At 46.6% G+C, this 26,124-nt stretch overlaps 3 protein-coding genes across 6 annotated transcripts; 1 reads left to right on the top strand and 2 right to left on the bottom strand.

Moving 5' to 3' along the window:
- The first annotated feature begins 225 nt into the window (after window positions 1-225).
- LOC105448788 (aldose 1-epimerase-like) lies at window positions 226-2,688 on the top strand. 2 transcript variants are annotated; one of them, XM_011687557.1, is made up of 9 exons: window positions 226-444; window positions 620-838; window positions 960-1,105; window positions 1,199-1,426; window positions 1,609-1,773; window positions 1,870-1,970; window positions 2,056-2,128; window positions 2,209-2,400; window positions 2,476-2,688. In XM_011687557.1, the coding sequence occupies exons 2-9, from the start codon at window positions 715-717 to the stop codon at window positions 2,569-2,571; spliced, it is 1,125 nt and encodes a 374-aa protein (XP_011685859.1). In that variant the 5' UTR covers window positions 226-444; window positions 620-714; the 3' UTR covers window positions 2,572-2,688. The 2 variants fall into 2 exon arrangements, with proteins under 2 accessions (XP_011685859.1, XP_011685858.1); XM_011687556.1 differs by having other exon boundaries at window positions 228-542.
- Window positions 2,689-2,709: 21 nt separating this feature from the next.
- Window positions 2,710-6,577, bottom strand: LOC105448790 (probable ATP-dependent RNA helicase DDX11). Its single transcript, XM_011687558.1, has 9 exons — window positions 6,252-6,577; window positions 5,362-6,071; window positions 4,805-5,281; window positions 4,176-4,729; window positions 3,852-4,075; window positions 3,574-3,753; window positions 3,407-3,491; window positions 3,180-3,310; window positions 2,710-3,059 (listed from the first exon to the last, which is right to left on the bottom strand). The coding sequence occupies exons 2-9, from the start codon at window positions 6,048-6,050 to the stop codon at window positions 2,814-2,816; spliced, it is 2,586 nt and encodes an 861-aa protein (XP_011685860.1). The 5' UTR covers window positions 6,051-6,071; window positions 6,252-6,577; the 3' UTR covers window positions 2,710-2,813.
- A 5,158-nt stretch (window positions 6,578-11,735) lies between these two features.
- LOC105448787 lies at window positions 11,736-26,100 on the bottom strand. 3 transcript variants are annotated; one of them, XM_011687554.1, is made up of 4 exons: window positions 26,015-26,100; window positions 16,793-17,069; window positions 15,732-16,544; window positions 11,736-14,515 (listed from the first exon to the last, which is right to left on the bottom strand). In XM_011687554.1, exons 2-4 carry the CDS (start codon window positions 17,059-17,061, stop codon window positions 13,825-13,827), a joined length of 1,773 nt encoding a protein of 590 aa, XP_011685856.1. In that variant the 5' UTR covers window positions 17,062-17,069; window positions 26,015-26,100; the 3' UTR covers window positions 11,736-13,824. The 3 variants fall into 3 exon arrangements, with proteins under 3 accessions (XP_011685856.1, XP_011685855.1, XP_011685857.1); XM_011687553.1 differs by lacking the exon at window positions 26,015-26,100 and adding an exon at window positions 25,017-25,169; XM_011687555.1 differs by lacking the exon at window positions 26,015-26,100 and adding an exon at window positions 25,046-25,169.
- Window positions 26,101-26,124: the final 24 nt, after the last annotated feature.

Below are 26,124 nucleotides of genomic sequence, written 5' to 3'. Positions count from 1 at the left end.
AGTAACATTTTATGAACTATAAATAATACGTTATACTCACTCTTATTTTTACTTTTACTCTCATCATTATTTTATTATTAATAAATAATTTCAAATAACAGCATCAATAAGTTTTAGCTCTTTGAGCGATCATTTTTCATGTTTTCCATATATTCCTGCGAAATATAATAACTCTTTAACAGTTTAAAGTGATCTAACAATACAGCTCAGCGTGTAAAATAAAATTTTATCACACGTAGGCCGATCATCACATTTTTACGGAAAAGTAAAAATACGATTTTCTGATGTCGAAACAACGAAAAATGTTTAAAACGTCGGAATAATATTTTGTAACCTATTATCATTATTATTATTATTCGCAAAAATTAACGAATGTCGCGATCGTTTGATACGGGGCTATAATAGCAAAATTTCTCGCGTCGTACATACACAAATGGCTTGACGGTAACTGAATAACGCTAAGACACGAAATATGGTCACCTACGATTGCAACTGCAAGGGCATTGCAATCACGGAGGGGATATTTGGAGAAATTTATGCCGGTGTTTTGTTACTTCATGATCAGAGCCCGAGTTCTCTGTCGCGGTGATAGTGACGTAAAAGTCGTTCTTAATTGCAGAATCTGCGGAGGATAAAATACGCTATGACGACAAATTATATTATGAGGATGCCAAAGACAAGGTACTCCGGTTGACGCCAGTAAAGTCGTACACGATGATAAATAAGAATCGCTTAGAGATCACCGTCATTTCCTGGGGTGCCACGATCGTCTCCCTAAAGTGTCCCGATAAGTTTGGGCACGTCGCGGATGTTGTGCTCGGTTTCGACGATTTGAAGAGTACGAACTTTTAACGTAATTATTCATCCGTCACATGCGTTCATTCAATTCCGTCGATCTCGAACTACCTCTCTTTCCATAAGGAACTTTTATATAACAGGAACGATTCGTTTTTCCTCAGATTATACGAATCCCAAGACTAATCCGTTTATAGGATGCATACTGGGCAGATGCGCGAATCGCATAAGAGACGGCAGTATGGTCATTAAAGATCAGACTTATCAGCTAACGAGAAACGATTTCGGCAAGCATCATCTGCACGGAGGTGTAAGTCTGCACCCCGTCGTCTCATTATTCTGTTCAAAAATTAAACGACATTAGGATGTCTCGTACCAGACATCTAATCGCTCTTCGTGTCAGACAAAGGGCTTCGGTCGGCGATTGTGGGAGTCGCATATCGACAGCTGCTCAGTCGTCATGACTTACCTAAGCGAAGACGGCGAGGAGGGATATCCCGGTGCGGTGCTGAGCACCGTGAGATTCAGATTGACGCCTGACAATAAGCTGGAAATAGGTATCCGGGCGACGACGACGAACCCCACCGTAGTGAACATCTCGCACGGTTCCTTGTTCAACCTCGCTGGACACGTATAACTAACATCCTTTGCAATGTCGGCGCAGTTGAAGCTGGAGCCATTCTGAAAGCGCGGAGAACAATGATTTAATGACACACAATAATTCCCTTCCTTTTATTTTTTCAATCGGAAAATGACATATGGTTCTAGTTTCAATAAGAATCGTACAGGCTTACTCATTCGAGCGCGATGTAGGACGCCGGCAAGAAGGAATTGATGAAGCACAAGATCTCGTTGAATTGCGACCGCTGGACCTTCGCGGATTACACGGATCCGATACCGACCGGCGGCATCCGAGGGGTCGGAGGAACCGTCATGGATCTGCGTGTGCCGAGACTTCTGGAGAGCTGTATCGAGAAGGCATCGAATTCAAGTTCATGCGAATTAACGGTGTAAATGTGTACACGGTCTAATTTGTGCAAAAAAAAAGACATTGTGAATTTGCGTGAGCTGCAGGTCCCGCCGGGGGAAGGGTACGATCACAACTTCTGCGTCACGCCGAACTGGCACGGGGGTAACGCGTACGTCGCTCGCGCGGTCCATCCGAAAAGCGGTCGGTAAGGCTCGCACACAATCCGTATCATTTCGTAGCACGGATGCACTGTAATAATGTCCTGGAATTACAAATAAATGTATATGCAGCGTCTTGGAGATTTATTCGAATCAGCCTGGCGTACAGTTCCACACGGGCGGCCGTCTGTGTAGCACCCCCGAGGTACCGTAGAATGCGACGATAATCGAGATACACGATAAACGGTCTGTCTTGAAAGAATACAAGGAATATCGTTAACGTAGGTCGACAGTGACAACAGCCCGAATCGTGAGGATGAATATGAGAAACGAAAGGCGACTGGAAAGGGCGATCAAGTGGAACAAGATGAGGAGTCTGAACGCGAGGAATTTATTTCGGGGAAGCAAGGTGCTCGCTACGTGAAGCACTGTGCATTCAGCATTCAACCGCAAAACTATCCAAATGCCATTAATTATGTGAGTAGCAAAGGGGCTAAGACAGAATTATATTTCTTATTGCGTTCGTTAATTCACAAATAAACTTTCTTCCAGTCGCACTTTCCCTGTTCTATTCTACGACCCGGAGAAATCTATTGTCACGATTTAAGTTATAAATTCGGAATCCAATTGGCCAATTACATGTTCTAAATTAGAAAAGCATCAAGCTTGGCGCAGTAAATATTCGGTCGCGAAAAGCATTAACCAACAGCTAAATATATTTTTAAGTATAAAAATACTTTTATTAAATTATCAATTATTATTAAATTATTTGTATATATAATATCGGTTTAATAATAGAAAAATTATTATAGATATTATTACATTAATGCTAATAATGTTGTAATAATTTCAATTAATTTACCGATCGCATCACTTTTATTATCACAGATTTAAACTTTCTTGATTCTTTTCGCTGCGAAAAACTTTGCGATGTTACCAACCACAGATCCAAATGAATCGTTGATCGTCACGGAGCGTTGAATCCATTGAGGTAGTACTTTGACTTTGTGACAATAACGTTTGTCTAATAATACAACAGTCGAGTAATCATTGATGTGACGAACGGATCGGCCAATACATTGATTCACTGCTTTCATGCAAGAATTTTCGTAAAAGCAGCTTCCGGCGTCGGGTTTCTAGAGACACAAAAATCGGAAAATAAAATTTAACAAAATGAAAAATATTAAAACTTATATAAAATTAAATTATATCCTCTAAGCTCTGTAATAAAGAATTCCGTAATCGAATATACGTACAACATGCTCGTTTAAGTATTTCATCTTTTCTTGCAACTCCGGTGATTTAATGTTAGGATACGGCAAGCCAACGACTATAACACATCGGCCCAAATCGTCAGAGAAATTTAATCCCTCGCTTAATTTACCTCCTAAAAAATATCACGTAAAAAATTTGATTAGTTCTAAAAAAATTAATATAAATAACATATGCGGATAGGATTCTACAACTAATATAATTTACTTACCCACTACGCTGAATAGCAATGCTCCATTACATGGGGATTGTGGATTCTTAATGGAATGCGCATATTGATCTAACACTGTATTAACCTGCGGACAATGTGTTTAACAATTTAAATTAAATAATTAATAATATCAGATATATATTAGTAAACATGTAACACAAAAATACCTGTGATGCTAATTTGGGTTCACGATAGATGCGTTTCTTTGCAGAAATTTTCGATACAATACCAGATTTATCTAAATGCTTAAACACCGTGTCCTCATAGTTGTAAGATGGGAAGAACACTACTATTCCAGCTGGTACAATGTTACATAAATTTAACAGCGCTCTACCTAATTCGTCCAGCTAAAACAAATCTCTTGTCATCAGGCTCTGTCCCATTTTCTTACGCGTATCTCTTTGAACGATACAGTAATCAGAGAGATAAAAAAAATAATAATTACCAATCTCGTATCTTGTCGATTATGAAAATTAAATTCGAATTCGACTCCAGTCGGGCCACGCATCACGACGTTGGAAATGATATTCTCCTTGGGAATCACGTGGTCGCACGAAAATGTCATAATTCTATCTGATGTAGCACCCGCCATCAAGAACAGCTGATCTATGAACTCGGACATCGGTTCCATCGTGCCACCGGCTAACACCACAGATCTGGCATCTCTCACTACATTTGCAGTAAAAGAATTCAAAATATTTAATAAAACAAACGTGATAAAAGTAAAAAGGCGTATATTAAATTTCAAATAAGTACTCAATGCGCTCACCGATATCGTGAAAATGTGCGGCTGGGTTTAACAAGAGAAATTTTATAATCCCTTGTCCGACCGTAGTGCCAGGTAAAACGCATATTCTACCATCCACGCAGCTGCTCTTTAAGCACTCCAGGAAGCTTAAGATCGCCATCAATGGATTGCTCGTCGGTTCGTCGTTGTTACTCGGCGCGTCCGCAACGCTGACGGTTTCTCGAGAGGGTACATCATTGCCCTTGATCGAATTTAAAAATTCCGTCATGCCGGATTTCTTTATCTTCTGCTCGTTGATCTTTACATCACTGCCGTACTGCTCGACAAATCCTTGTAATTTATGAACGAGTTTTGAAGCTTTGACGAATTCCAATAGCTTGAATATGTTTACTGTGTCAATTTCTGTAAACACTTCGAATTCTTCAATTTTGTATAATCTGGGTGCCACTGTCTTGTCGAGCTCGTCGTTGGGATGAGATTTCGTTGTTGCTCCGAAGAGCGTTAGAAGCTTCTTCAGGCAAAAACTTAATTGGCCCAGGTACATCATGCTCTTGGCGGAGAACAGAGATTCAAATCTGCAATCACATTACTCACAGTCAGAAGTTTATCTAACAATTTAATGAACAGCCGGAAAAGTCGCACAGCAATACCTTTTCTGATATTGCAACAGCTGACTGTAGCAGTGGAGCAAATTTCGTCCGGTGATCACAGAACTGTGCATTCCCTCGATGGCGTCCAGCAAATTGTGGGCTTCGTCGATTATCAACACATTCCCCTTCAGATCTATCCCTAAACTGGCTCTTGTGTTCTTGTGAAGGATGGAGTTGTACGGTACCAATATTAACTGTCCACTCTGCAGAGATTTTCTCGAGCCGTAATACGGACAGGTGTTACTTTCCTGCCCTCTCCGCGTTATCTCCTCGACGTCCTGAATGTCCGTTAGAACCTCCGCCGTTAGCAGTTTCTGATCGCCCGGTATAAACGGGCAGCCGCTCGCGGTTTTCGATCTCTTCAGATCCTTCTCCTTCTTAACGGTAGTCTTTTTCCTCTGCAGCTGAAGGCAGATTTCATTGATAAGATTGATGTGCTTCAATCTCTTGACACTTTTGTTGATGCAGTAATTTTGCCTGGAATCAGATAATAGGTATAATGTTAATAAAAAGCTGTGGCGATATATGTTGAAATATTAAAAATAAATAAAAGATACCTCGACGACAGGGGCACTACAGAGATGTCTTGAGAATAAGGAGACCTCTTCAATTCGTGGACAAACTGCGTCAGCTGTGAATGCGTTCTGGAGCAGAAGAAGATCTTGGTGTTCTTAAATAACGGCTCGTCCGTGTCCTCTTCCTCAGAGCTCTCCGAGTTTGACGGTCCATCTTCCAAGACGAGATCCTTCTCGATGTCACAGATATCGGAGTACCCTTCCTCAGTTTTCTTATTTGACTCGGGAGCTCCCTTGGTGGATTGCTGCCTTATTTTCCCAGTGGTCTTCGTTCGCGCGGCCCTCCTTGATTCAACCATTCTCTTGAGCTTCTCCCTCTCGCCCTCGTACTCGAGGAGTGCGTTCAGCTTGGCCTGCAACGGCTGTTTCTCGGCGTTGAGCTCCATCTGCTCCGTCTGCACGGTAAACCAATTATCTGACGGTTCCTCGCAGCTCTTTAATTTGCCGTCTATCTCCGCGATCGCCGAAACTAACTCCCGCTTCCTCCGCGTCTCGTGATCGACCAGCCACCTAAGCGCACCGCAAATGAGGGACAAGGACTTGCCGGTCCCCGTGGGGCTTTCGAATAGGCCCAGCTTGCCATCTTCCAAGCAACCGTAGAGCTCTCTCATAAATCGCTTCTGGATTTCGTATGCCGGGAAGGGAAATGGAAATTCCTGCGGCGGCTCCATTCCGGCGTCTCCCTCGAAACTCTAGGATAGTGAAGAAGTTACTGCCGTTATTACTACTGCATCTACCTTTTATCACACTTGTCAAGTGAAAAAGAGAATGACAATTTATTTCCGTACATCCCACACGGACGATTGTCAACAAATTAAAATTACGTGTGTACAACTAAATGATAATACGAAAACACAAAGCATTATACGTACGTAACTATAATGAACCGTCAACCTGTTATTCCCTTCTCTTTTGTTTACACCATTCCTTTTCTCCTACTTTTCTACCTACTTTCCACCATGTTTGTTGTGCTGAGTTTCCCGCCTTTTCTTTCTAGAGTGACGCTGTCAGCACGGAATAATTAGAGACCCTCAAAGGGTCTCTAGGAATAATCAAAATAATCGTGAACTATGGAAGTTTTCTTATGAATTTTCGAACGCAATATATTAAAGGGAAAAAAGGCCGCGTGAACGCGGTCAAGAGAGAAAACGGTCATCCGCGGCCATCCCGGCCTTTTACACTCGACGTTATAATTTTATCTGACATGATGTCAGAAAATGAATGTAGCTACGTAGTACCCAAAAATGGATGGATGTCCTGGCGCTAGTGTACAGGGGTGCGAGCGAGCGGTGAGGCGGTCTCTCTCCATGGTCCGCGCTCGGCAGGTGTATAAGCAGCGCGTACGCACCGCGCGCGCGAAAGTCCTGTGGTCCGGAGTGAGCCGAGCAGCCGAGCGGAGTTGAAGCAGCGGAGCGGAGCCGAAGCATCCCGAGCGCCGCGTCTCGCCGCTCGGATACCAGGTCGTGCCAGCCGCCAGGCAACGAGCGCGCAGTGCCGCATCGCCAAACGCCCTGGATTGGAGCGCGCTTACTACTCGAGTCGGGTATATTAGCGGAACGCTACGCAACGCTAAATATATGCGTTTAATAATGCGTATAAATAAATGAAAATGTCCTTTCTCCCCTGTTTCGCAGCGTCGGAAATTATATTAAATTAAATTATATCTGCAGTGAGAATCGAGCTGCGGTCCACTTGACGCTATAAATGCTTCGAAGCTTTTAATTGATCAATTAATTAAAATAAAAAGAATTTTATTGATTAATTAAAAAATGCCTCGAAGTATGTATAGCGTACAATTTAAGAAAATATATCGTGTAGATATGTTAGATATTCGGTATTAAATATTCCGGTATTAAATTAAATTAAATAACTGTATGTGATTACATACATATATAATTACATAGCAAAATCTAGTTTCTCGAAAAGTGGATTTAATACGGACACGCAGCATACATACACGTCATAAATTGTGCAGAAAACTAGATTTTGCTACGTAATTTAAATTCATTTCTTCAGAGGACGTTAGTGCACGACGGCATTTTAGCGTTTATTCTATGCGTGTTGACACTTTCAACATAATCTAACCTAATTAAATACAGTGATTGCACGTTTTACATTAGATTTTAAAAGTAATGCGAGAAAAAATTTTGATACGTCGTGGAATTTTGCGAATTATAAATTTTATCAGATAATTAATTGAAACTTATAATACGATAATGAATTTAATCAACATTGATAAAGTATGCGGTGATTTTATCGACTTTCGGAAAATTCGTGGTAGCTTAATTACCGACTGTTGACCACTACCTACATTATTGCCAATTTGCCATGCCAGTTACCGACAAAATTAATAGCGATTTTTTTTTTAAATTATCAACAAAGCATATACATATAAAGAAATATAAGAAATGATAAAAAATTCAAAAAGTCGAAACTATGTTCATTGCAGTATTAAAAAATTTTATTTATATTGTATATTTTCTTTCTCTGTTTATCTTGAGCGAGTTACACACGAGCGAGACTACAGTGACATATATACTATACGCCACAAACGAACACACACGCACGCATATACTATACGTGATACGCACGAATAATGCATAAATATTTAAACGATTATTTGTTGTGCAATGTGCATCGTACGCTCGCAACTAGTTTATTTTAAATATTTTTGACAATTTCGAGAGTCATCATATATTTACGTAAAGCAAATTTTAATATATAAATACGCTCTGAGGCGACGCGCACTTTATTGGAAGTCAGTTTCATTGTGGGAAACACCGCGCCGAAGTGGAACGACCATCCGATACCGTGCGCGATTTAATACGAAGTAAGCAAGCGGCCATTCTTCTTCAAGGCTGTTCCTTTGTCATGCTCCTCGGTCAAGTTTTCGCCCGTAGACTCTGCCATGGATCGGCCAGGGCCATGCTCTTGCCACAGTAACCTCAAGAGAGAGAGAGAGAGAGAGAGAGAGAGAGAGAGAGAGAGAGAGAGAGAGAGAGAGAGAGAGAGAGAGAGAGAGAGAGACAGACAGAAAGAGAAAGACCTCGCGAAGTTAATCCGACGAAGGTCAACGTCGAAATCGAAAGAATTCCTACGGACGAATTCACCTCCGCTGCCGATCATTCGCTCGTCGCTCGAAAAATCGCCTCCGAAATTTGACAATAAATGGAAGAGACGTGGCCACGTCTTCGCGGTTCGCTCGCGACACCCTGTAGAGATAATGCGTGACAGACGGGGCGAGGGGACGAATAATCAAGAGCAGCATTAAGAGACGCGCAAATGTGTGCAGCCGCGTCTGGTCCCAGTAGAACGCCGGTCTTTCACCCGCGGCGCGGATCGCGGCGGGTAAAAACCTTGGGGGCCCCTCGCTTTATTTTCGTCAGTTTTCAAGTCGGGCTCGTGTCTAAGATGCACTCTCGATTGCCCCGCTCTGTCTTTCTCATTATTTTCCTCTCTCTTTCTCTCTCTCTTTCTCTCTCGCGCGCGCGCGATGGGAACATTGGGAACTCGAACGGACGGGGCTGACTGAGGGGGAAGTCGGGAGGGAAGGAGGGGAATCGCGCCTACGATGTCTGTGCCGAGCATAATGCGCCAGTATGCGTTTCCTCTCTTTATCCTCTTGCCGAATAGAGGCGACTTTCTCTTTCTCTCCTCAGGCCCCACAGCTTCTACTTCTTCCTTTTCTCTTCTTCGCTCCACAAGAATTCCCATTCAGTGAGATTAACTTATCTCCCGATTGCGCCGGGGTGGGCCGCCTTTGAGAGAATCGACGTAAATTCCACGTGCGGAGCGGAGTGCTCTAGTGTATAAATAATTGATAAATAATGAGGCTTTTGGAGAAAAACGAGTACGGCCGGGATACGCGCGAGATGCGCTTTCCATTCGTGTTTACATTCGTGTTTACATTCGTGTTCGAGTCGAATTTTCACAAGATACTATGAAAATAGAAAAAAAAAATAGCAACACGGGGAAAAGGTTAGAAAAATATTAAATTAGACGATCGTTGCTTATTTGCGATATGCTTCATTTCTATTTAACGTCGCTGAATCACTGCAGAATCCCTGCTGAAACGTGGTAGCTTGTGCACGAATGCATCAAGAGTGGAAGAGCGTAGCGCGATGCAGGTTCAAGTTACTCGCTCTTCCTTCCCTTGTGATGCGGCCGATAAGTCGACATATACGTAATATGCCAGACCATCGCCGGGGCATCGAGTCGAGTCCGACGGTGCACACATGGCGTGCCGTGAAAGCGACACGCAGCTGGACGGGAGAATCCGGGAGGGGCGGGAAGTCATTGGATTATTTATTTTATCAATTCGAGGAAATCAACTTCGCGTTTCTAATAGCGAGATAGGGGGAATTAGATTTGCAGAATTTACGACGTAGCGCGTAGAGTGTATATAAACACACGTGCGTAGATTCATGTAACCTTTCAGTTGTACGGGGTCTCGTCTCGTTTCCCGACTGGAAACGCGCGCGATAAAGAGAAAGGATTAAACGAAGACGAAGAGGAGCAGGAAGAAAGAGAAAGAAAATGAGAGAGAAAGGGGGAGGGAGGAAGACAGAGAGAGAGAGACAAAGAGAAGGGAAAAGAAGCTTCGAAGGAAAGTAGAAAGGAGAGGAAGGAGAGGCAGAGGGGGAGATACGTACTACGAATACGCGAGTAAATCGACTGTAGTATAGTACTATGAGTCAGTCACACCCACAAGCCGGTTATGTGGGTTCAAGATTCTCTCTCTCTCTCTCTCTTTCTCGATATACGTTATCTCTCTTTCTTTGACATCTCCCCTCACCACGCACGGACGCGTATGACTGTGTACGCATTGGCACGAGGTCACGCGTCACGCGTACGTATCGTATCTATCGGCCTTGCCGTGCCGCGCTCTAATCGCGGTGCTCATTGCGCCTCGTAACACGGCGGCGATAAGAACGCGAGATATAGCCGTGGGAGTTTTCGCGGCGGAGAGCGTCCCGCCCGCGCGCCCGGATAATCTGCGAGGAATCGGCCGTATCGATCAGGGCCGCAGCAACGAGAGAACTCTCTTTCGGACGAGGCAAGGAAACCTGTACTGGATTTTCTTTATCTTTTTTTCAACGGAAGTTTTTTTTTTTTTTTTTTTGAACGCGTTAGAATCGTCAGACCATCGCCGAGTGTCTCTTAATCGATTGAAAGACTTTATATCCTCACAGGGGCCGTTGAAAAGCGCGAATCGTCAGTGACTCCGTTTCTCGTCGCCCCGTTAAGGGCGCCAACGATCCCCGGATCTGTAGGGCTCCTCGCGGCCGTAAACCGGTCCTGGTCCGCGGGCGCTTCGGTCTGGGTGCACGAAACACCTGACGAAACGTCCGCGGCGATGCAAGATGCAACTGATAAACACGGAGGTGACGGGAGGTGGAAGGCGAACGGGGCAGAACGCGCCGCGTGCGCTTGGAATGTATGCGTAAATCCCCGCGCCGGAGGATCGTCTTTGTGCGGGCGACCGAACGGAAAGGGTCGGCTCTTTCGTGGAAGGTGCGCGCACCTCTTGATTCCCTTCGGTTATTTCTCGGTTTATGATTTAGCACAGAACTGCGAGCGGGTCTCCCCCGAAACGGGACGGCATCGGGAATGTTGCAGGAAAATCATCTCGTGTCCGTTTCTACGAATATAGATCAACTTTAATCTCTCGGTTTCGTTCACTCCACTCTTTGCTCTAATTCTCAGAGAAAATGAAAATAAAATGAAAATTAAAATTAAACCGAATACTCTCAGATAATAAATTATTCTATACATTGGTAGAAATGGACGTCGATGAAAACTGTCGGAGCGACGAGACTCCGAAGTTGGGGCTTGAAGTCGGGGCCGCGATCGAGGGCCCCGCGCGGCGGCGATCTCGCGTGAGCGCGGCCGAGTTCTTTGTGATCAGGGCTCGACCGAGAAACCGGTTTCATTGGCGGAAGACCCTCTCTCGCTCGCACTCTTTCCTTTTCTCTTGCTCCGCGAAGCGAACCGAATATGAATCGCACACGCGGCCCGTTTCAATAGACGGAGCCCCAGCCCGACGCGGCGTGTGCGCGCGTAAACTGGTTATCGCCGATCGTATGTAATCGACATGCGGACGACACGCGTCCGCGGCGGTTGCGTATCGATAAACGAGTGCATGCAGATGCGAGAGAGCGGCGTGTCAACCCTCTCTCCTCCTCTTTTTTCCGCTAATTTTTTTTTCTTTCTTTTCACACCGGATTACGTAAGCGGGGTGGACGTTCCGGGGGGCCTGTCCGCGCAAAACGTGAAGCTAAACATTGAACGGGAAGAATACTCGCAATATTTAACGCGGCCGAATCGCGCGAATCAATTACCTGCGTATACGCGTAAAAAAAAAAAACGATGAAAATGAGGGTTTTTTTTTTACTGATGGACGTTAATTGGGCTCACTGTCAGGCAGCGAACTACGAAGACGCGAAATACGCTTATCAGTATTTTATTACAAAATTGCAGTCATTGCACATTATACATTTTTTTATACGCATTAATTTCGTGCATTTACACGAAAGTTACACACTCATTAACGTTATATAGAAATATTACAAACAGGTACAAAAACTACGCTACCTTATTTAATTTAATCGCTATCTTACGCTACCCACTCTCTCGCACGACTTCTCTCTTTCTCTCCCGTTCACACTCACAATCACCTATTTGTTTATTGATTACCTAAATGCCTTGTAAGCGTTAGAGCTTGGTCTTGCTCGCGTGGAATGAAATTGCGTTCGAACGCAGCGAACGGTATATAAATACAATGTACAAGTACGTCGTGTCATAACCGGATGAAATCTCGACGACGCAAATCCTTGAAATATACGACAAATTCATCCACGAAATTTATTGAAATTTGTGACATGGAAAAATTATAAAAGAAAAAGAATTTGTTGTTGAAACTTTATCCGTGTTTTAATAGAGGATGAAATCTCAACGAAAAAATCTCGCATAAACCTTATGAAAATTGAAATATCAATTTCGGCTGAATTAGATGAAATTTTATTTGTTGTATAACATATTATATTATTTAATATATCTTTAGTATTATTATGTATGTTATTATTTTTATAAAATTAAATTTTCGTATTAAAACAATGTTAAGAATAATTCTATTTAGAATTTGGATGTGGTAATTTAAAAAAAAAACTTCATTTTTGCGAATTGCAACCATTGACGGTTTTTATTAGCGTGAAAAAAACTGAAACATATCTAAAATATTCATCTTAACCGAAATTTGATTTCCTAGATTTCCTAAGATTTGTGCGGGAGTTTTTTTGAGATCTACGACAAATTCACGCATTTGAACTTTTCCAAAATTTTGCAAATTTGGAAATACACGAAAAAAAAATGTCGGCATCGAAACTTCATCCATATTCTAGAAATCGAACTTTTCTCCTGTGTAAATTTGGAATCTTACAATTGTTGATTGACATAAAAAATTGACAATACCAATTAAAATTAGAATAAATTAGAGATTTCCTACTGTTAATTAGCAATATCAGTCGATATATGTATATAATACATAAAAATCATAGCTAAATATGACGATTTCATAAAAAACGAGATTCTCAAAAAAATTTTACATAATAATCACGCATGAAGGAGTAGCACTGAATGAGGAGTTACTCAGTCCTCGAAAGATCGGCATGAGATCGCGTGTCGTATCATTACTGTAATCTACACGTTAATCCGCTACGTTCGTATTTTTATCTTTGACCGTTCTTGGCAGTGACGATTCGTGAGCTTTCGTGTTTCAATTTATATTTCTCTATCGCGGACGGTACACGTGGAAGCTGGCGCGTATATAATTCCTATATGCGTTCCGTCTTATTCGAGAGTTGCAAATAAAAAAAAATTGGGAGATCAATGATCGTTAAAAAATGTTTATTATAAAATTGTAGTGGCGCCGTTAGACGCGTTAGGCGAGCGCTAATTTAGTGTATACAACAGTCGCTGCCGGATGAGCACCAGGCGCTCCCTATCCTCAGATATACAGTCGGTTTCGGAATTTTTCCCGCTCACGGCTATTTTTTCGTAAAGAGATGCGTAAACATGCATGGAGAAATGTTAGGTATAATCATTCGTATCTGAAAACTTTTTTACGCGCGCGCCTACGGGCTGGTCCCACATTACGGTTTAAAAAAAAAAAAAAAGAACGATAGCCTTTGTACATTGTATATGTACAAGAGATTTGTACACATTAAAATTACAGTTATGTACAAGCGTTGTATAAAAAAGGTACATTGTCGTATAAAACACAGGTATTTACAAAATTCCAGGCTGTAAAAAAAGTTACAGGACGCAATTATTTACAATTGTTCTGGTAATAAAAAAGGGGAGGAGGTGTGTACTTGGCCGCGTGTGTATATATATATATGTGTGTATATTTAAATATAGGAGATCGTATATAAATGTCCCAAGGATTTACTCCGCCTCGAGAAGCGAAGCGGCGCCCGGAGCGGTACCTCCCGGCCGTAGCGCGACAAGGTGCGCCTTCTTCCGGGGTGACGACGTCGCGTCCACCTGCTGATAAACGTAATCGTTATGTATCGGCGAGCCCGACAGCGTCTTCTGGCGCTTCGCGCACGAAACGAATTCGTACACAGCCAGCGGCTGCTCCTGCCTGGTAAAGTCGTTTAGCCGCGTGTCCAATAACTCGGCGTTCATGAGATCGAGATCCTCGTAGAGCTGCTCCACGACGATGTCGTCGTCGACGATGTCGATCTTGGCCTCGTCATACGTGACGTTCTCGTCGTCGTTGACCTCGTCCACCGCGGATCCACCGGTCTCAGAGTCCGCGTCACTCTCTGCATCCTCGTACGCCTCGTCGTGTCTCTCCCCCTCGTACTTCATCTCGCCCCGCTCGAGGAGCTCTAGCTGATCCGGATTCACCATCGCCCGCTTGATCGCCGACGGGTCCTTCCGCGACCATTTTCGCACCTCCTCGTCCATCTTGGCCACCTTCGACGGATGGATGGCCCAGAGGCAACCCTTTCGCTGACTACCATTGCCTGGCGGCTTCTCGATCTTCTCGAAGCACTTATTCAGTGAAAGATTGTGCCTCACGGAGTTCTTCCAACCAGTCGGCGCGGTCGTGAAGTAGGGAAAGTGCCGGCTGTGTGAACGAAAAGGGGAAATGGGAAATGAAATTTGCGCGAATCGACATTCTCGTTAGCGTAAGAAAGAAATCGGTGAATTATATATTAGATATATCGGAGAATTATTTTGTAATTAACAATTAAATTTGTAAAACAGTAAAATTGGCAGATTGATCAAGTTTAATTTGATCAGAATTTCAATAATATTTAGTTTGAATTTTCTATAGAAAATTTTATTTTCACGAGAAAAATTACTTTTTTCGTTATTTCAAAAAATATTTCGAACAAGATAATTCGTACGATTAATCGTGTGTTAACATCTTCGTTCGGCGTAGAAAAACTCTGACGAAATACAGACTACAAGGGACGACAGTTATTTTACAAGCATAGCCATGAGTTGCAACGGCGAGAAATGAAGGCAGGTGGTAAACGAGAAGAGCGGGGCCTGCCAATGATTTCTAGGGGGGACTGTACCCCGGTGTGCCCTCGGTTGTTCCAAGGGCCCCCATACAAAATGGCAGCTTCTCGCTCAGTTCCCTTTACCCGACCCGTAAAACCCGAGAATAAAGAGGGAAAAGACAATACTTTTGCCCCTCGTATACCTAAGCGCAGGGTAGAGGGGGCTTCGTCCCTTTTATCCTTCCGGCCAAATGGCCGAAAATAAGCAAACGGGCGACACGTTATTCATCACGTTACGTACATAAAAAGTTCCTTGCTGTGCATTTCGAAAACATCATTTTGTACGGCTCACATTCGTTCAGCAACTATATAACGAATAATATACTAACGTAAAAATTCAGTAATGTTTCGGCCTCGATTTTCCAAATGTTCGAGAAAAAAAAATATTCCAGAAAAGTAATTTATTTAAAGAAACTATTCAAAGAATTAAAATGGTTTCCATCGAAATTATTTTATTCAAAGCAAAGCGAAATGCATTTTTTCTGAGAAGCGATATTTTTAAGTTATTTAGAGAGTTAATTAAATCTCTTACGGAATGATAAAAGTAATAATTTGCATCTAAAGGAAAGATCTTACTAAGGCAATAGGCGAAATGTTAACTTGCACATTTAAAAAATGACTGAATCAGAACGAATGTTTCGTTTCTTTTATTCCCCGAAAATTATTTAAATAATTTATATTTATATCAATTTAATAATTATCTAGCAATTAACAAGCGTTGGAAAAATATTTAAATTGCAATGTGTCTTTCGCAGCAGCAGTTTTAAAACTCACCACATGAAGTTGTAGATTTCGGATACGGGCAGCGATCCCGTTCGGCTGTTCTTCAGTGCCATCGCGATGAGGCACGAGTACGAGTACGCGGGTTTCGGATACGAATTGTCACGGCTCCCCGTCGTTAGCTCCTTCTCGCGCTTTGCCGCCTGTATCATCACCGTCGTCGTCGTCGCGCCCGTGCTGATGTCGTGCACGTTGTTGTTGTAGGACATCTGCTTGCGGATCTGCTGCAACGCCTGGCCGCTCGGATTGGCCGTCAGCATTTTGATGTCCTGGACCTTGACTGTGCCGGAAATGGCACTTATTTTGGGGTGGTGCAACCTCGTCAGCTGTATCGTCGGCGAGGAGGCGGCGATGGCGGCGGTTAACGTCCTGGCACCGACGCTGGCCGACGACGACGATATCGACGTCGGCGCCTCCACGCTCAGGGGTGTGAGCGGCTGTTGAGCGGTCGTGTCCTGCTCATCGTCCTCCGTCTCCTCGTCCTCCTCCTCCTCTTCCTCCTCCGTTTCCTCCTCCTCTGACTCGTACTCCTCTGTCTCGTTGTGCTCGTTCTCCTCGTTTTCGATTTCCTCCTCCTCCTCGCTTTCATTTTCCTCATCGTTTTCGGTTCGCTCGACCTCACTCTCGTTCTCCGTCTCGTCACCCTCATTTTCGGCGGCGTTCTCCTCCACGCTCGCTGTCTCTAGCATCGCCACGTCGCTGTTCGTCGCGGGGCTGCGGATAGGCATTTTACGCGGCAGTATTAAATTCGGATCCAATGTCAGAGCCAGTTCGCTGTCGCTGTCCAGATTCAATTCCTCCAGGTTGCTGTGGAAACACAGACAATACTAATATATAATAATATAATTTTTTTTCTATAAACTAAATTAAAATTGAATGATTGTCACTTTCGTGAATTTCTGAGCCTTGATAATATATTTCACGCGTGCGAAATACCACAAAAGATTCTTTTTTCTTCTTTCGCTCTTTCTCTACAAGTTTTAGACAACTTTTACCGGTGCTTATAACGTCTCTCTTTCCGTAAATAAAGAATTTCGAAGGGTCCGTTTTGTTACCTGTTCGAACTGCGGCTTTTGTCATTCAAGCAGAGCGGATCTTCGTCGGGTTCCGTCAAGACGTCGTCGAAATCGAAGCCAAGGCCTGGACCAAACCAGCCGATGTGGCTCGTGTTATCGCAACGCCGAATGCCCATGTGTAACATTTCTGGTCGACCCTGGAAGGCGTCGGAGATGCTGTCACTGCCGAACAGGCAGTCCCACGTATCCCCAGACAATCCCTGCTCCATCCTGACGGCACTGTACGCATTTACGGTATCCAATTCCATTCACTCGACTGGAAGGAGACGAATGGTAGTATCTTTAGAAAGACCGTCGTCAGAGACTTGCCAAATAATATACCTATATAAGCCTGCAAAACCGCGCGCCGCGAATTATCCTCCCGGAATAGTTTCATTTTCGTAAAAGCGACATTGCCATAACGAGGCGCCCGCGTGAAGTCACTCTATCGTGAAATTGTACTTTTATAGCCCCCATAAAGAATCTATCTTAGCTTTAATACGATATTGTCTCGCAGAACTCTTTTTTTTTTATTATACATATATTTCTATCGTATCTATTTATATCTCATCTAATTTTGCGCTACAGCGACTGCAGACCTGAAAATTTTCCACCAATTTCGTCCTTCTGACAATCCGTGGGACTCGTCTATATCTTAATAATGCGCGCGCTTTTTTTAGCCGGAGTGTATTTCGGATCCTGCACGCAGTTCGTAGACCGGTCATCATTTTCGCGCACAGACAGTGTGCTTCTCGTTTCGGGCACCCGACGTCTACGGCATCGCGAATCACTCCGCCGGAGGAATAATAGCTCGCGCGGGGGCACGTGAGAGTTCCCGAGAGAGTTCCTCTGCCGAATGAAAGCAGATCTGTTCCTCGAAATATCGCGCTTATCCGCTCGATCGAAACGGTTCAGGGATCAACCTTCGCGTCTCCGAATTCATAAATCATCCTCGACGGACCCTCTCCGTGTGTCGACCGTTTCAATTTAAAAAATAAAAAAAAAAATAGGAATGTATTATAAATTATTAATTTATAAGGAGCTCGCCGCGTCAATACATCATCTCCGATTGTACAGCCCTCGCAATTACGTCCGACTGTATATACGCTTCGAAAATTCCCACATTATCTCACGTCTTTATCAACGTCGTGAGTTGCGAATATAGCGAGTACTCAGGATCGGCGGCTTAGTGTCTCACTACGCTAGGCAGAGACGATAGATTCCGTACGTACGCGGGAACCTCGCGTATACCTCGCGTACAATTACACGCGCAGGCTACTGCACGTACATACGTGTGCTTGTGTATATGGGTAGAGGAGAGAGAGAAAGAGCGTACGAGGATCTTGAACCCACAACCGGCTTGTGGGTGTGACTAACTCATAGTACTACAGTTGGCTTACTGTATGCACGGGCTTCGTAGTAGAGCCTCCTCTCTCACTCCTCACCATCCCGTACGCTCGTCTCCGTGGCTCGCTTTTTTTTCTTCCCCTCCCTTCCATCCTCCATGTGTCTTTCCATGATTATCTCTCATTAAAAACTAATAACGGACAATCGACGAGCTCCGTGCGGCGGAAACGCCGCTGGAATAAGCGAACACAAAGGGGAATCCTGCTTAAAGGAGAGATAACCGTCGCTCTAAACTGCTCTAAACGAACGACTTGTGTGCGCGAATTTTAACAAGGTGCCGTCGCGTGAAGTGACGCGCCAGTCGTCTATATACGCGCGCGGCTATCTCCGTTTTATCTCATTTTCGTGGGCGCAGCTGGGAAACGCTAGAGCAGATCCCTTTTTCTCATTCACGCGTAACGACGGCGCGACGTACGCGAAAGGGGCGAGTATATCAGCCGGCATTGATTCGAATATTCCAGCGCGTAGATTGTGCGTAGTCGCAACATCCGGATCTCGCGGTGGACCAACCGTAGATACACACAGCCGCGCCGTCTCCGCTCGGCCCGCGCTTTTCGCCGAGTATCGATCTGATACGTCTACCCTCCCCTCCCCTCCCGCCCCGTGCGTTCCCCCGGCATCCTCTCACCCTATCCCCCTGACATCCTCCACCCTCGTCGTATCCTTTACCCCCCCCTCCCTCCTCCTCTCCCTCCCCTGGCGGGGCGGCCAGTATTTGCGAGCTGCAAGAGTGTGCACCCCGCGCGCAGCGTGCACCAATGCCGCGCCCAGGTTCGTCAGGGTGGCACCCTAAACACTCCCCTGCCCCCGTTGCCCGTTTGAAAATTTACCCCTCTCTCTTTCTCTCTCGATCTCTGTCTGCCCTCCGTCACCCTTCGTCCCCCTTACGATTCCCCAGCGCAGGCTGTGCTCGTTACCCCTTAATGCCGCTCGCTAGGGGCGAATTAATGCTTCTATCTTTGCAAATAGGAAAGCAGATATCGGATTTTGTGTCATTTTTAGTAAATTTCAGAATATTTGAGTTCACCGCTCCTGCCGAAGGTTTTTTTTTACTAATAATCGTACTCCGACCGTCGAACGGATGGAGACAGGATAATTCGTATAGATGGGAAATGCTAAATAAATACAGCTAGTTTTTAATTAGGTACACCGAGTAACCATAACCGAAAATTGCATACAGTGAAAAACACTTTGCGACTTGGCGATCAATTTTATTCTCTGGAATGAACTCTTCCAATCCGCGTGACGATTAAAGGAGCGTCGATTGAAAATGTTTTGACGACGCGCGATGAAGCTTTTAATTCCACAGCTACATTTGGAGGCGCGGCACACACGCCACGGAAGCCATTTGTTTTCATCGGTCACGACACGGCCGTTCGCGGATGGATTGATACCGATGTGTGCCACTTTACACGGGGACGCAGCGTGCGCCACACAATGACGTGTCTGCGCGCACGTCGCATCGACGTACAACGCGTGGCATCGTACGCACGTGGCCGTGCGGAATTGGCGCGAAAAAGTCTCGTTGTTGACGTCGCGTCGATGGGCGACGATCGCACGCTGGCTCGCGCCGAGTTTCACGCGTACATACGGTGCGATTCACGGAGCACCGTAAGGAGATTATTCGGAAAATCTTCTGTATTTTTTTTTCTTTTTCCCCGAGACGTGTGTCACATTCGTATATCTTCAACGAAAAACGTCGCTGCGAGAAACTGCTCCGCTCGCCCGCCCCACCCTCCTCCTCGCTCTCTCTTTTCGCCCGCTCTCAATGCGCCTCGTTACGTGTAATTATCGGGAGTGACAAACAACTTTGTTGGACGTTTCGTTGAGGCCACGGGGCCGTGTGTGTGTCCGAAATATCGATTGACGCGCCTCTTATCGTGGTCCGAGAGAGATATATCTCTTCACCCGTCCGCGCGCTTTGAATTGTAGCTCGGGCCGTGTGATTTAGAAAGGAGCGGCGCGCGAGCGCGCTGTAACCCTTTCTAGATCGGCGACGCGTCGTCGGCTCCCAATAACATACTTACCGCGACTAAACGAGATTATCGCGGCGCGTCTCGAGAACCGCCGTGTACACGCGATTATTTTCGATTTCGTTTTCCTACGTACGTTGCGCGCGGTGCGCCAAGCATATATGGTATAATACCCATACAAATCGGCAGGGAGAAACACGGTCTCTCTCTCTCTCTCTCGGTCTCGTGAATGTAAACGGGAGTAATTGGGATTAAGGGGGAGATCTAATGCATTAATGATACTTTCTCAACTCGATTACGAAAAATCGGTGTAATCGCGCACCTGAAACGCGGACGTCTCTCTTTCTCTTAACGTCAATCTCACGGTGTGTTTACTAATCTCGTCTTCTAACTAATTCGATGAGGCACCAAGAGAGGCCTGGAGAACTTTTTGCTTTCACTGGCCAGGCGGATGAGCCAATCGCGGGACCCCCCTCTCGCCCTTCCCTCCCCCCTCCCCCCCTCGTCGAGAGATCTTGCAAAATTTCGCACGTTACTGCGGAACCAAACGTATAACACGCCTTCTACAATGGAACGCGTTTCCCAATCGGTGTAACCCTCGTCGTATAAAGAAATTACATGTAGGCATCTCCCTCTCCCTCTCTCTCTCTCTCTCTCTCGCGCGCGCGCAAACGAGCAAAACGACGAAATGAGATCGGTCGATTGTATCGCGAATATAGGTAATTTTATCGATAAAGTTGTGAAATTTTGAAAGAGAGAGAGAATGTGTGGGTTTCGTAGAGAGAAATCGTTGTATTATTCTATAAGATTACCGTTCATTCCCACGAGTGGATTGCATAAATGTTTTCGCGCAAAATAAAAAAAAACCCCGTTGCAAATTGTACCGCGTGTCGTATACGATCGGGCGCGACATATTCGACGCGAGAAAAACGCGGCTGTGAGATTGCAGCGGAATTAAGGCTGATCGCGTTAGAATTTCCGTGGCTGTCGGCCGTCGCTGCGCTTTACGATATTATCAAAGCGCCGCCGCGAAAGTGGCCGCGCGCGGCGAGCGTGTTTCCATTCCGCGTTCCCCGCTCGCGTCATCGCTAAAACGAAAGAAAGACTCGCGGGCAACAACAACGCGGCGCGAAAGCACGAAAGCACAATGGCGCGCGCGTTAACCCCGCGCGGCCGTTACGCGCGCGAGGATACGATGGCTAACGACGCGAGAATTGCCGATTGTTTCGCAAATTCGTTTCTGCGATGAAAGAGAGCCGAGAGAGGCCTGCCTGCCTGTCTGCTTGTCCGCCTGTCTGTCTGTCTGTCTGTCGGCCGCGGATGCCCCCGAATCAAAATGCGCTCTATCAAACGATCTCCTTCTCTCCCGCGCCGCGCGCGCGCGCGATGACTTTCTATTCCATAAATTATTTATAACCGCGCGCACCACGAATAGATATTTATATATTTATAACAAAACCAATAATGAAACCGGCGTGCTAAACGTATTTAATTGGCGACCGTTATTCACTTGATTACTTAAAAGATGCACACAAGATCGGCCGGGAATAAAATTAGACGCATCCAATTTTCATCTCGGGCTCGTTGTGCGTGACTTTCGAGCGTCTCCTAAGTATGCTAAAATTACGAAAAGGAGAACGCGCCGCGCCAGAGAGCGGCACTTTTCCACTCGTTGAATCGTCCACGACGCTCTGGCGACCGACCGCGATTCGACCAAGATTAATCTTTCGGCGACGCAGAAGCAAATGGGAAGCTACCGCGACGCAGCGAAATCGCGTGCTCCGCGACGATGGCGTTTTTCTTTTCCCCGGCCTGTACAGGCCGGGAAAACACGCAGCTTAGCGCGCAACTCGACACGTAATTATCGTAAAAATGTTCATAAAAATTACTGTGAGATTATCGTAAACGCTACTAATCCACTGACACACCGCTAACCTGTTTAATTCGAAATTACCGTGAAGCTAAGTCATAAAAGACTACAGTATCCGTTTGATTACGTAACAATGAATCTCCGTCAAAATTTACCACGTCAAAATCTTCAGCGAGTTTCTATAGTAGTGCGAGCGTATGATAGAAAAAAAAATCTTATACGGCTCACATGGCAAATCCCTCGTTCCATCGATATCGGAGGAAGCGTATTACTCCGATGCGCCTACAGAAAATAATTTCCTCTTCGTCGGTCGTTTTTTTTACCGCGAGCATGTCTCGCGAACGATGAATGAAAAAAATTATATATATATACTCATCCACAAAGAGAGAGAGAGAGAGAGAGAGAGAGAGAGAAATATTCCGTCGTACTTGTCCGTGTTCTCTACTCCTTTCCGCCTCCGTTTCTTTATCCTGGTCGCGTTCTTTTTTTTTTCCTTCCGAAGAGTCTCGCAGAAATAATCGTCCGAGAGCACGAGAGAATCGAGGGAAAAAAAATATCGTGCGAGAATGGGACGCGGCGAGGAACGTGGAGCGAAGAATGTGAATTTCGGGCCGTACCTGCAGGACCGCGGCCGCTTCCTGCGGTGGGCATATGGCGAGGAGAGAAGGGACCAGAAGGGATTCGAGGGTGACGGGGGTTTCCCGGAAGGTTCTCACGGTCAATAGCTTTCCCGGCGGCATGCGGCTGGAAAGTGCTGCAGAGGGGCTGCTCTGCCTTTTCCCCCCCTCCCTCCTGCCTTCCCTCAGCCCCCGTCGTGCCATCCTTTTCCGTCCTTGCCCGCAGGCTGTAGCATTCCCATTTTGTTGTTCTCTCTTTCCTTGTTTCTCCGGGCACGTTTTCGAAAGTCGAAATAATCATTTATTTTTGCCGAACTCAGCCGAAACCGGGCAAGCGGACAAAATGGAAAATTTATGGAATTTTGTCTGGTAAAATTCTTTTTCACCGGACGACGAATCGAACGTGGAACGGAAGATGAACGACGGCCACAGGCGAAGGGGACGAGGAAGCCAGATTTTAGCCCCGACGACGTTATTCCGGCGGGCCAATTAACGTTCGCGATCCGTGCGAAATTACTATTCGTGGCTATCAATGGAAATCGATACCGCCGTTGGCGGTTTCGGCGACAAGAGGATTGACCAACGTCGCCGTCGTCGCGTCATCGGCTCCGGATAATAATCACGCGGAAAACCATAAAGCGATAAACCCCGTAAATATATACGCGATGCATGCGCGACGAGGAGGAGGGGGGGGGGGAACGGCGGAAACCGCGAAGCCGACGGAAATCGGGAAAACTCGCGCGCGCACGCACCGAGTCGACGGACGGCGCGAACGGATGTCCCTCGACGAATCCGTGATTTCCGGTTTCGCGGAAAAAATTTTCTTTCCACGAGACCTTTGTCTCTCGAGGCTTCCCTCCTCCCTCCTGCTCCCCCTCGAGCGTCAAGATCGAGCGGCGGAAACGGAGAAATAGAGAAACGAGAGCCGCGAACGAGAGGCGCGCGCGAAAATATCGTAGAAGTTGAAACGCGGAGCATTTTTCGGAGCACACACTCTTTCGCGATTTTTCAACGAGAAGTTTCGAGAAATTTCTCAGGACGATTTCAACGAAACAAAACAAAACAAAAAAGACGTCGCTTCGCTAATTTTAAGGCGATCGGCACGTTGAGCGCATCGCCGCGCACCTTTCGTCGCCTCCCTTTCCCGCTCGTGCATCATTCTTCTTCCCCTTCGAGTACGTTTGCATATTACCTCTCTCTCTCTCTCTCTCTCTCTCCTTCTCGGTTACGCGCACTTACTTCTCATTGTCTGTAAACTTACTGGACCTACGCGTGTATCCATTTACCCATCTCCGCCGGGCAGCTCCAAGGGAACTCTGTGTCACGGAGCGCATAACGCTTTCTTTCCCCCTTCTCCCCTCGTCCCTTCTCTTTCAACCACACACCTTTGTGCATTCTCACAGGCATACGGACCCATACACACACATACACGTCATGCACACGCATACATACGCATTCACGCATCGCGTACGTATCCGATGCCGTTTTTGTTGCGTATGCATTCCCCGTACTTCGACATCCGTCAATGCGCGTGTGTATACGAACTGCTTTTGTAGCATGCTGTTGTTTTTCGAGCATTCTCGCGGCTAATAACCAACACTTTTTTCTCCCGCCATCTCTCTCTCTCTCTCTCTCCCTCTCTCATATCACGCACTCGCTCTTCCCGCCGAAACTTACGGCGCCGTACTCCAGCGCCCGTGTACCGCTCATTCACGCCACGAGCGGTTTTGACACAAGGCAGACAACAGGCGGCCGATTTGTTTACGCCTCTCGACGACGGAGTCGGCCGTCGTCGCGACGACGCGAGATGCAAATCGCCCGGTCGCGGGCGACCGCGAAAATTCAGCGTTGTCGCGGAAATAACCCGCGAATCGACCGAGACGTTAATACCGGCGACATGCGCGCGACGGGAGGAACGGAGGCGAGCGCGGTCGTAACGAGACGGGATTATATTTTCCTCGATCGCCGCGAGAACGTTCACCCAACAAATCGAGCCCCGCGAGACGAGAGTCGCACGATCCGAAACGAATGAGAGAGAGAGAGAGATAGACAGAGAAAGAGAGAGGAGACGAAAAACGGGGTGGGCGAGAGGAGGAGAAAAAAACAACATCGTCGATCTCGCTCTCCGTGTCTGGCTCGCGTTCCGATATATATCTCGTTCTTCCGACGAACAAGACCGAGAGAGCGAGAGAGCGCGCGCGCCGGCGAGTGGAGCGATCGCAGCCGCGAGAAGAGACGGGGACGAGGCGAGACGGGACAGGACGGATGGAACGGGACGAGACAAGGCGAGACGGGCAACAACACTTTTTCGCGGGGCGATATTTACGCGGCGCGCGATATAATGGCACCAGACCTACCGTGTATCGTTACTGCGCGTCTGACGTACCCCGAATCACACTGTCCCGTTCACGTCTGACAGCACTTTCACACATATATTTACGGGCGCGAGTCGGCAGTCGAAATTTTCGGCGCAGCGACCATGTATAAACCGTACACCGACACGGGTCCCCCTTGACGGAACTGAGGCAACGTTGGTTGACACGAGCTGGCCCGTGAACAAAGACCACAAGATTTCAAATCCCGCCGCGTCGATTGGCCGGCCGCGGTCACGTGGCCACGGCGCCCGGCGCCCTATTGGCCCGCCACCACGGGGGTGCGAGGACGTTTTGAACGATGCGCCGCAATGCACATGGCTGACAAAGGCAGACTTCCCGCGGGGGAGTCGCACCGAGTCCCCGGGGTACGCGGGCGACGGCGATCGTCGACGGCGGACGATCGGACGGGCCCGGGCGACGACGGCGGCCCCGCGTTCACGGGGCGACGATGACGCGGTCACGGGCGCGCTCCTCGGCACACTCGGGTCTCCCTAACCTTCCCCACTCGAAAAATGGCCGAACCCAAAACAACACCGCGCGCGCGGAAAGTCACTCCGTCGACGGCGGCGCGGCGTGTACCGTCCGGGGCCGCCCGCGGCGGCTGTCACGCGCGATTTTCTCACGTTTCCACCACGCGGACGCGCGCCAGCGCCGAGGCACGTATCGCGGAGTACCGTCGCGAACGCGGCGAATAATCGCCGTCGCCGTGAACGAGATTGAAAACGACGGGCGAGTCCATTGCGGCCACTACGGGAGGGGAGTCGGGCAGGTCCCCTCGGTTAAGAATGAAACACTACGCGGCGCCGATAATGGCGGGAAGGCACGTATACATACACACGCGCGCACGCGGCACATGGGGGATATTTATCGACTCCGGGGCCAGACGAACGCAAACACACCGCGCACACTTTCCGTCACCGTTCTTCACCGAGCTTCTCCTCTTCGCACCACGCGGCCGATTTTCGCGCGAAAAATCTCACCGTTTTCTCTCTCTCGTCTCTCCCCACCGGATATATCTCCTTCGACGTTCGAGTCTTTTACCTCCAAAATCAATAGACGGTCCCTTACGTGCGAATCATTTCTCCGTATA

Source organism: Wasmannia auropunctata, unplaced genomic scaffold, assembly GCF_000956235.1.
Source record: "Wasmannia auropunctata unplaced genomic scaffold, wasmannia.A_1.0 LD336078.1, whole genome shotgun sequence".
NCBI lineage: Eukaryota > Metazoa > Arthropoda > Insecta > Hymenoptera > Formicidae > Wasmannia > Wasmannia auropunctata.
Note: the sequence above shows the minus strand (reverse complement) of the source record. Positions and strands in the feature narration are given on the sequence as shown.